General features: G+C 34.2%; 1 protein-coding gene across 1 annotated transcript; it reads right to left on the reverse strand.

Moving 5' to 3' along the window:
* Positions 1–9,926: 9,926 nt before the first annotated feature.
* LOC117689018 (E3 ubiquitin-protein ligase TRIM45-like) lies at positions 9,927–11,740 on the reverse strand. Its single transcript, XM_034468588.2, has one exon. The coding sequence runs from the start codon at positions 11,715–11,717 to the stop codon at positions 9,927–9,929; it is 1,791 nt and encodes a 596-aa protein (XP_034324479.2). The 5' UTR covers positions 11,718–11,740.
* Positions 11,741–12,030: the final 290 nt, after the last annotated feature.

Consider the following 12,030-nt stretch of genomic DNA (forward strand, 5'->3'; position numbering starts at 1 on the left):
CCCGGCGCAAATTTTAATTTCACAATTCCATTTTCTGAGTGGGCAAAACTTCCTTATGTAGACAAAGTGTCTTACAAACGCCTTGGGGGAAATTGGGCGGATGTCTTTGCAAAACACTTTAACAAGGTTCAACCAATGTGTGTCTTGATTTTCAAATACAACCGAATAGCTAGATCCCACAAGGCCGCCAACTACGGTTCATTTTCTGCTCATTGTAAACATGAAATGTGTTCAGCAAATTACAAAATGACCATATCAGACGAACCCGAAGGGAAATCATCGGTTGTAGTGAATGTTTGCCAAACAGGAAAATTATCGAAAGAAAAATTGAGACTGATTTTAGCTTTGCCATGATTAATGCTGCATGCCGGGCTCTTAATTCTTGCAGTTTGGTTAATTATTTAATAGATTGTTGGAACAGCATAACGTCATCCACGTATATGTCATCAAAATGCACTGTTCTGCACATTTGCGCTGCGCACATGCTGAAAATCTTTCAAAATCTAATTGTTCAATTCACAAATATAAAAGATGTAAGAAAATTTTGGTTGTATGTATTGGCAAGACTGCAGACATCAACTTCTTTAGAGATTGCGTCACAATTAGTCGAAGATCTTTCAACAATATCAAAGAGCAAGCTTCTAAGCAAGCTAGCGAACCGCGCATTGAAACGACTAAACAGGGCAATACAGATGCAGGATCCAATTGTTGAGGAAGTTTATGATGTTGGCAAAACATGTACTTCAGAGGAAATACTCGGAGATGAAACTTTAAGGTCGCAATCTCCTTTCTTCAATCACTTCAAGCATATTGTGGAAAATGCTTATGTTTCAAATGCATTAGGCGACAAAAATCCGTATTATATTCCAGAGCTCGCCGAGAAAATTCTGAAACAATACATGCCCTTCTTTCCTTTGTGGTCAGGCGTTTTGCTGCAAGAACCGGACAGAAATTTAACTGAAGGATCAAATCGAGATACTAACGCTGTTGTTGAGCGTCATTTTGCGACTATAAAAAATGAAATATTGCATAAAGAGAAAAACATCAATCCAGCAAAAGCCTGTCGTCTTCTCTACATCTCAGCAAAAGGCTTGGCAAAGGCATCCCTTGCCTCCATAAAAAAACAGAGAGTCAAAGATGACACCCAAGAAGAGGAAAAGTGGCAAAGACAAGGCCAGCGTAATGACATTAAGAAAAAGAAATCCAAATATTTTTCAAGCCCCTCCAACCAGAAATTTATGAAAGTAAACACTGAAGAAAATGATGAAAAAAAGCAATCGGAATCGGAAAACTCTTCGAAGAAATCGTTCTTCAAAACTTCAAAACGACCACTTTCAAAATCAAACAAAGGTCAGAAAGAACAAAAGAAAGAGGAAGATTGTACGAGTTCAGGAAAGTCATCATTTGACTTCACAGACGAAAATGCCATGAGATGGGGTGGCTTTGACAAAGATTATACAGGCATTTCACTGTCAAACACTTGTACTATTGACAACATTCTTACTGCTTTGCACATAATCATAGTTTCTCGTTCAGATGTCAAGCAAAAGCTTTCTCAGTGTAAAGACACTGCGATCCAGTTAGTGTTGGAGATTTGTCTAAATGACATGCAAAAACGGCAGTGGACAATGGCAAAAGTAAAGTTTGTTAAAGACCTGCTACGGAAACATGGCTCGAATGTAGATTTGTTTGGCTCTGAATTTGAAATGGCAGTGAAACACTTAGTTAGCCCACAACGACACATTACTCAAAGAAAATGTATTGAGTGTTCTGAGAGAAGGTCCTTCCGACATAACCTTATCGAATTAGGGCTCGGAAGGAGTAACCAAAATACAATCCAAGACCTTTTATTTGATTGGCAACATGGAACATCGTCCCGTTGTCCCGTAAGATGTGGTGGCAATACAGAAACGATTCAACATTTTGATTCGATACCTGTATTATTATTTGTATCAGTTGACTTGGCGTCTGCTGAAGACAGACTGATAATCAGTTCCTTAGAAGATCCCATCAACGTTGTTGACCAGCTGTACGATTTGTATGCAGCAACTCTGAATAGACATGGCCACTTCTGTTTGTTGGTGAGGTCTAAATCCGATGAGCCATGGTATTGTTATGATGGTCTTCGAAATAAAAACAGATTTGTAAAACTTGAACGTTTTAGATGTAGATCAAATGAAACAGTTGTCCATTTAATATATGTCAAAAGTAAGAGCAACTGAGAGAATCAGTTTTCAGGTGTCACCTGAAATGACAGGCATCGACAGAATTGATAGAAAAGAAATGAATTTTTTTTGATGACTTGGAAATTTCTGTAATCAAGTTTTGATCAAATACGTTCATTCATAAATAAAACAGAACCGATATTATGTAAATACATGTTTGTGACTTGTAGCAATATGTCTGTTCTTTTCTTTATTAGGCATATCATATGATCTAGTTTATACAAGTTAGATTAATAGATCACAAGCATTGATCTGTTTTGTTTATCTATTTTGGCTAGGAAGCTCTGATATGTTTGACCAAAGAGTTTAGGTACACTGTCAAAGTCAATCCATTCTTTATTTGAATTCGTACGTTTTTTTGAACTCGTTGTTTATTCATTGTAACTTAGTTTTGGTTGGCTGGTTGTTTGTTATGCTAGTCACTTTATTCATTTGTATGTGCATATAATGAGTGCTAAGTCATAATACTTGCTTTCTCATTATAAAATTTAAGGTCTATTGGCTCTTTTTCTGGACTTCGTACATTATGTATGTAATAAACACCACATAATATCCTTATATGATAGAGATGTATTTCATAGTAGGAAAAGGAATTCAAGAAATAAACAAAGTTTTGCCTTTGAAACGAAGGAACTTAAATAACATCAAAACCCTATGTTGTGAAGTTACACATGTTTCTTTTAGAAAATGTTGTAAAGTTATATATACAATACAGCTAACTTTTCTTTTATTTCATTGCCAGTTACTAGTAGCTAGCTTTACCTATCTGTTCAGGGCGATACTTTTTTCTGTTTTGTATGTAGGGGGTCAGTTTCTAGTCTTATCTGACCCCTCAATATCTACTGGGTTTTTTTAAACATCTTTGCCATTTATTTGAATAAATGGTCTATTTTCATCTTCAAATATGTTATGTGTTTCTATTTTTCATCAAAAAACCTAGTGCAGTCGTCTTGCCTCTTAAAAACAAGGGAACTTAGAGATATTTGTAACAAAAAGTTTTAGAAGCTGACGATATTTAAAGGGATATCTGAGCAATTGTGTAACAATATCATATAGGCGACCTTGTAGAATGTTCTAATTAACCAGACTTGTAGATATCTTGAATCTAAGTATACAGGTACTTAAGATAAAATGACATTACCTCCAAAAATAAAGATATATTTAGCAAAATGCTCTAGTAGCTGACTATATAAAGAGAGATATCTGAGTAATTGTGTGGTTATATCATGTGGATGACTTGACAGAATGTTGATATTAGCATGTCTGGCATATATCTTCAATCTATATATTCAGCTACTTGAGATATATTGACAAAACAGCCAAAAAATAAAGATATTTATAACGAAATGCACAAGTAGCTGACTACATAAAGAGAGATATCTGAGTAATTGTGTCGTTATATTATGTGGATGACTTGACAGAATGTTGGTATTAGCATGTCTGGCACATATCTTCAATCTACATATTCAGCTACTTGAGATATACATGTATCGACAAAACCGCCAAAAAAGAATGATATTTGTAACGAAATGCACAGGTACCTGACTGCATAAAGAGAGATATCTGAGTAATTGTATGATCATAATATGTGGATGACTTGACAGAATGTTGATATTAGCAAAACTGGCATATATCTTAAATCTATATATTCAGCTACTTGAAATATATCGACAAAACCACCAAAAAAGAATGATATTTATAACAAAATGCACAAGTAGCTGACTACATAAAGAGAGATATCTGAGTAATTGTGTGATTATATTATGTGGATGACTTGACAGAATGTTTATATTAGCATGTCTGGCACATATCTTCAATCTATATATTCAGTTACTTGAGATATATTGACAAAACCGCCAAAAAAGAATGATATTTGTAACGAAATGCACAGGTACCTGACTGCATAAAGAGAGATATCTGAGTAATTGTGTGATCATATTATGTGGATGACTTGACAGAATGTTGATATTAGCAAGACTGGCATATATCTGCAACCTATATATTCAGCTACTTGAAATATATCGACAAAACCACCAAAAAAGAATGATATTTGAAACAAAATGCACAAGTAGCTGACTTCATAAAGAGAGATATCTCAGTAATTGTGTGATTATATTATGTGGATGACTTGACAGAATGTTTATATTAGCATGTCTGGCATATATCCACAATTTATATATACAGCTACTTGAGAGATATAGACAAAACAGCAAAAAATAAAGATATTTGTAACAAAATGCACAAGTAGCTGACTACATCAAGAGAGATATCTGAGTAATTGTGTCGTAATATTATGTGGATGACTTAACAGAATGTTGATATTAGCATGTCTGACATATATCTTCAATCTATATATTCAGCTACTTGAGGTATATTGACAAAACCGCTAAAAAATAAAGATATTTGTAACGGAACGCACAAGTAGCTGACTACATAAAGAGAGATATCTGAGTAATTGTGTCGTAATATTATGTGGATGACTTGACAGAATGTTGATTTTAGCAAGACTGGCATATATCTTACATCTATATATTCAGCTACTTGGGATATATTGACAAAACTGCCAAAAATAAAGATATTTATAACGAAATGCACAAGTAGCTGACTATATAAAGAGAGATATCTGAGTAATTGTGTCGTAATATTATGTGGATGACTTAACAGAATGTTGATATTAGCATGTCTGACATATATCTTCAATCTATATATTCAGCTACTTGAGGTATATTGACAAAACCGCAAAAAAAGAATGATATTTGTAACGAAATGCACAGGTACCTGACTGTATAAAGAGAGATATCTGAGTAATTGTGTGATCATATTATGTGGATTACTTGACAGAATGTTGATTTTAGCAAGACTGGCATATATCTGCAACCTATATATTCAGCTACTTGAAATATATCGACAAAACCGCCAAAAAATGAAGATATTTATAACGAAATGCACAAGTAGCTGACTACATAAAGAGAGATATCTGAGTAATTGTGTCGTAATATTATGTGGATGACTTGACAGAATGTTTATATTAGCATGTCTGGCATATATCTACAATCTATATATACCGCTACTTGAGAGATATAGACAAAACAGCAAAAAATAAAGATATTTGTAACAAAATGCACAAGTAGCTGACTACATCAAGAGAGATATCTGAGTAATTGTGTCGTAATATTATGTGGATGACTTAACAGAATGTTGATATTAGCATGTCTGACATATATCTTCAATCTATATATTCAGCTACTTGAGGTATATTGACAAAACCGCCAAAAAATAAAGATATTTGTAACGGAACGCACAAGTAGCTGACTACATAAAGAGAGATATCTGAGTAATTGTGTCGTAATATTATGTGGATGACTTGACAGAATGTTGATTTTAGCAAGACTGGCATATATCTTACATCTATATATTCAGCTACTTGGGATATATTGACAAAACTGCCAAAAATAAAGATATTTATAACGAAATGCACAAGTAGCTGACTACCTCAAGAGAGATATCTGAGTAATTGTGTCGTAATATTATGTGGATGACTTAACAGAATGTTGATATTAGCATGTCTGACATATATCTTCAATCTATATATTCAGCTACTTGAGGTATATTGACAAAACCGCAAAAAAAGAATGATATTTGAGACAAAATGCACAAGTAGCTGACTACATCAAGAGAGATATCTGAGTAATTGTGTGATTAAATTATGTGGCTGACTAGACAGAATGTAGATTTTAGCAAGACTGGCATATTTCTTACATCTATATATTCAGCTACTTGAGATATATTGACAAAACTGCCAAAAATAAAGATATTTATAACGAAATGCAAAAGTAGCTGACTACATCAAGAGAGATATCTGAGTAATTGTGTTGTAATATTATGTAGATGACTTGAAGAAATCTATATATTCAGCTACTTGAGGTATATTGACAAAACCGCCAAAAAATAAAGATATTTGTAACGGAACGCACAAGTAGCTGACTACATAAATTGAGATATCTGAGTAATTGTGTCGTAATATTATGTGGATGACTTGACAGAATGTTGATTTTAGCAAGACTGGCATATATCTTACATCTATATATTCAGCTACTTGAGATATATTGACAAAACCGCCAAAAAATAAAGATATTTGTAACAAAATGCACAAGTAGCTGACTACATCCAGAGAGATATCTGAGTAATTGTGTCGTAATATTATGTGGATGACTTAACAGAATGTTGATATTAGCATGTCTGACATATATCTTCAATCTATATATTCAGCTACTTGAGGTATATTGACAAAACCGCCAAAAAATAAAGATATTTGTAACGGAACGCACAAGTAGCTGACTACATAAAGAGAGATATCTGAGTAATTGTGTCGTAATATTATGTGGATGACTTGACAGAATGTTGATTTTAGCAAGACTGGCATATATCTTCAATCTATATATTCAGCTACTTGGGATATATTGACAAAACTGCCAAAAATAAAGATATTTATAACGAAATGCACAAGTAGCTGACTATATAAAGAGAGATATCTGAGTAATTGTGTCGTAATATTATGTGGATGACTTAACAGAATGTTGATATTAGCATGTCTGACATATATCTTCAATCTATATATTCAGCTACTTGAGGTATATTGACAAAACCGCAAAAAAAGAATGATATTTGAGACAAAATGCACAAGCAGCTGACTACATCAAGAGAGATATCTGAGTAATTGTGTGATTAAATTATGTGGCTGACTAGACAGAATGTAGATTTTAGCAAGACTGGCATATTTCTTCAATCTATATATTCAGCTACTTGAGATATATTGACAAAACTGCCAAAAATAAAGATATTTATAACGAAATGCACAAGTAGCTGACTACATCAAGAGAGATATCTGAGTAATTGTGTGATCATATTATGTGGATGACTTGAAAGAATGTTGATATAAGCATGTTTGACATATATCTTCAATCTATATATTCAGCTACTTGAGGTATATTGACAAAACCGCCAAAAAATAAAGATATTTGTAACGAAACGCACAAGTAGCTGACTACATAAATTGAGATATCTGAGTAATTGTGTCGTAATATTATGTGGATGACTTAACAGAATGTTGATATTAGCATGTTTGACATATATCTTCAATCTATATATTCAGCTACTTGAGATATATTGACAAAACCGGCAAAAAATAAAGATATTTGTAACGAAACGCACAAGTAGCTGACTACATAAATTGAGATATCTGAGTAATTGTGTCGCAATATTATGTGGATGACTTGACAGAATGTTGATTTTAGAAAGACCGGCATATATCTTACATCTATATATTCAGCTACTTGAGATATATTGACAAAACTGCCAAAAATAAAGATATTTAGAACGAAATGCATAAGTAGCTGACTATATAAAGAGAGATATCTGAGTAATTGTGTCGTAATATTATGTGGATGACTTGACAGAATGTTGATATTAGCATGTCTGGCATATATCTTTAATCTATATATTCAGCTACTTGAGATATATTGACAAAACTGCCAAAAAAGAATGATATTTGTAACGAAATGCACAAGTAGCTGACTACATAAAGAGAGATATCTGAGTAATTGTGTCGTAATATTATGTGGATGACTTAACAGAATGTTGATATTAGCATGTCTGGCATATATCTTCAATCTATATATACAGCTACTTGAGATATATTGACAAAACAGCCAAAAAATAAAGATATTTGTAACGAAACGCACAAGTAGCTGACTACATAAAGAGAGATATCTGAGTAATTGTGTGGTAATATTATGTGGATGACTCGGCAGAATGTTGATATTAGCAAGTCAGGCATATATCTTCAGTCTATATATACAGCTACTTGAGATATATTGACAATTGACAGTGATATAGTGCAATGTACATCTTAAGAACAAAAATAGAAATCTTTGGTATGTGTTCTCCCATGGACGGTAAGAAGTATCTAGAAGCCAAGTTTCTTTAATCTCGTAGCCAGTTACTAGTAGCTAGCTTTTCTTACTTCTCGTAGCCAGTTACTAGTAGCCAGTTACTAGTAGCTAACTTTTATTTAATCTCGTAGCCAGTTACTAGTAGCTAGCTTTTTTTACTTCTCGTAGCCAGTTACTAGTAGCCAGCTACTAGTAGCTAACTTTACCTATCTATTACAGGGGGGGGGGGGGGGGGTTCAACAGTTATTTGAGTTTCCGGGAGAAGGGGGTGTCTGAGGCATATTTTTGGTAATTTTATGATGTAAAATTTGCAGGGGATTGGGGTCCGTATCCCCCCCTTTAGATCCGCGCATGTATTTGATAATACTGAATTCTTTATCATGAGCCCTTCTCCCAACGTGTAGTATCTCTTTCGTATGTGGGGCTTATAGGTATAAGCAAACTTGAAAATCCTTCATAGCCTCAAGGCCAGAATTTGCTCAAAGGTCATAGTTTCGACAATCTTGAATGTATCTAATCATGTTGCACTCAACATCATTCCACAAACTCCAACACTGTAGTTTCAGACATTTGATGTATTGTAATAATAAGCCCCTTCCTAGGGCCCCATCATTGGTTTGGGTGGGTCACCATTAAAACAAGAATTACTAATTCGTTAAGAAGTTTCCTTGTAGATATTGGCATGCATTTAATTATAACAATTCAAAACTCTTTTTATAAATCCACAGTTTGTTTTACACACTTTTTAACATACATGTATTTCCTTATTGAAAAGAGTGCACCATTTATATGAGCAATTTTATTCAACATTCACATAAAAATAATTCGCATAAAATTTGATTGAAATTGGTTTATAGTTGTTCTATGTTCACGTAAGCTGACAAAACATTAGACAATTGCTTCACCATTGCCCTTTAAGTACAAGTATGGTCAATGTTACTATATCCTCTCTGAAAATCTTATCCCCCACCTTCCTGTGATGATGAGCATTTAGTTTTCACAACAGGAAATTAGATACAATAAATTCCTTTCTTAATATAGACTTTTAATGCCTTGTTGGTCATTCTAATATACTCATCGTTTGTTAAGGAAATAGCCATAAAATTCCAAAATGAGGCTACATTAACCTGTTGTGACATATTTTCTACCTGAATGCATCACCTGACCAAATTGAATGGTCTTTAGTTGATATTGCTCAAGATTTTAAACCGAAATGAAAAGGCTCAGAAATAAACAACAAGAAAGCCTGTATCAGAATTTATATAATAATTTAACAAATAAATGAACAGAATGCATGTATTTTACATCCAATGAACACAAGTTAACAAGTTTTAACATGGCTTATCATCCTTTGCCCTAAAAGAAACTGAGACAACAGAAATCACATTCCTTTGTGATTTGTGATTAATACTTTGTATTAGTTAACTGAAAAACTGTACCAAGAAGATCTGAATATCTTATAAAATTATATGTACCGGTAAAAGAATCGTTCTTGTTATTTTTCAATAAAGAATGAACATTGATTCTCAAATGGCTACATGTAGCTTTCTTAAGTATAACTTTTTTTTTACATTTCAAACACACATCTCACTGTTTTTCTGAACTTTTGAAAACAGTTCATTATTAAATCAGACCTTACTTACATGTAAATTCACACAACCTTGTTTTGCATGCTTTTTCACTTCCAATAAGACATACTCGAGAGTCTTTTCTAAACTTGATGCACTTTGGATTGAGTGCTGGTATTATCTTAATCAGTTCCCCTGTTGGAGAGAGGATATGAATGTTGTTGCTGTCTCTTCCAGCTACAAAAATGTATCCTTCCAAGTCCATGTCTAATGAGTTCTGGGTGTTTGTACTTGAACAATTTCTGTCCAAACTCATCAATGGCCAAAACACTGTGTGAAGAGCATGAAGAGGAGACAATGTGATTTTTTTTGTTCACAGCAACAGAGTAGGTTTCATACTCAGTTTGGAACTCCCAAACAATATCCCCATAACAGTTCATTTTAATGATTACATCATCACAAGCTACATACAAAAATTCAGACATGTATGTCACTCCATAGCAAGATTTTTTCAATGGCAGTTTAAGAATTTCCATAGCTTCCTCGTTAGTCTCTGGTAACTTCACCATATAGACTCCACAATGCTCATTAGAAATATCAGAGCAAGTCACATACAGAGTGTTCATTGTGGAGTTTTTCAAACAAGCATCATCAGGAAAGAAATTAGTCAGAAGAGTGTGTGAAAGTTTTCCATCTGCTGTGAAGTGTTCGAGGCAATCAGTTTCAAAGTTAATAAGAAGGATCTCCTCATTGGAAAGAAAACAGCCACCGGTAACATTACCATCAGATAGGTCGAGTTCAAAAATCAAATTCATTGTGCATAATGCTAGATTATAGTCAAACCCTTTTGAACATTCATCAAGATTTAATTTTCCAAATTCAGCAACTTTCAAGATCTCCTGAAGGTTTTCATCCATCTTCTGTGACAGTTTCAGTGTAGATGAGTAAACTTTTTCATTTAAAATTTTTGATAATTCTTGCTTTATCCTGTGATATTCCACCACAAGTACAACAGAGGCTCCTCCTTCTTTCACTTTTTTCAGAGTTCCTGCATAGCACTCGGCTAGTAGTTGGCGATCAGAAAAACATTCAATTGCAACTGATTGCTTCTCTCTGCAGACTTTGATAGTTTTTGAGATTTCATTCTTATGTTTTTCTAACATGGCATCCAGATGGGAAATGATTTTATTTCTCAGTTCATCGGCACTCTGAAGCATGGTGTCTGATGAGTTGTCAAGCTCTGCCACATTATCTTCCCTCTCTGATTTTAGCTTTGTAACAGCTTTTCCATATTTCTCAATTTCCACTAACAAATTGTCAATTTTCTTTGCTTTAAAAAGAGTTTGGGCTTCATGTAAGATAGAGTCTACTTGCTTGCAGCCTCTATGTTCAGTGCAAATACACTGTGTGCAGCAAGGAATCAGGTGATCCTGGCAGAAATACTTGATCTTTTTCTTTGTGTGTGTTCTACAAATTTCAACATGACTATGTCCTCCTCCTTCAGCACCCATTTCACTCATCAGAGTAAGCAACTTATGGTTCTGGCTTGTGCGACTCCTGCCGTGAGCTTTTGCACACGCGCAGCACAGCGATTCCATGCATTCTTTACACCAGTCTGTCGTCATTACTTTTTCGTTCATGCGTTTGCATGGATCACAGTAATTCATTTCATTACCTTTCGCACACAGAGCTTCTAATGGTTTATCTATCGGAAAATTTTCAGCCCATTTTTCGGGTGATTTATTATACACTGGTGCCGGAACAAAACTTCTGCACAGGGGGCACCCGAATCCGACGGGTCGTTTTTTTTGTTGACACGAAGACATTATGTATGATGATAGACAAGCGTGGCAAAAAGTATGCAGACATGGTAGAAACCGTGGTGTTTTGTATGATTCAAAACATATTGGACATACATGTACTGTTTCCTTTAGTGGGTGGTAGTCGCTGTCGGTGACCACTGTTCCCGCCATCTTCAAAGCGAAAATAGAAAATGATATCATTTTCAAATCCCGATCCCGATTCTATTTAGTAACAATTACTTCTCGGACCTTTCCAGCAGAGCTCTGTCGAAAAGACCCTGTGACAGTTCATACTGCGAAATTTTTAGAAATATGAAAGAGATAAAACATTTAGAATAATACACAATTAAACGTTACGGATACACCGAATTTCCAAATAATATAAATATAAACTCCTTCATCAATTGATGACAATTTTTAGAGTTATTTCTCTTTGGACTCAGACTTTGTTATAAAATGCATTTCACCCTGACATTACTAATGA

This window comes from Magallana gigas, chromosome 6, assembly GCF_963853765.1.
Source record: "Magallana gigas chromosome 6, xbMagGiga1.1, whole genome shotgun sequence".
NCBI lineage: Eukaryota > Metazoa > Mollusca > Bivalvia > Ostreida > Ostreidae > Magallana > Magallana gigas.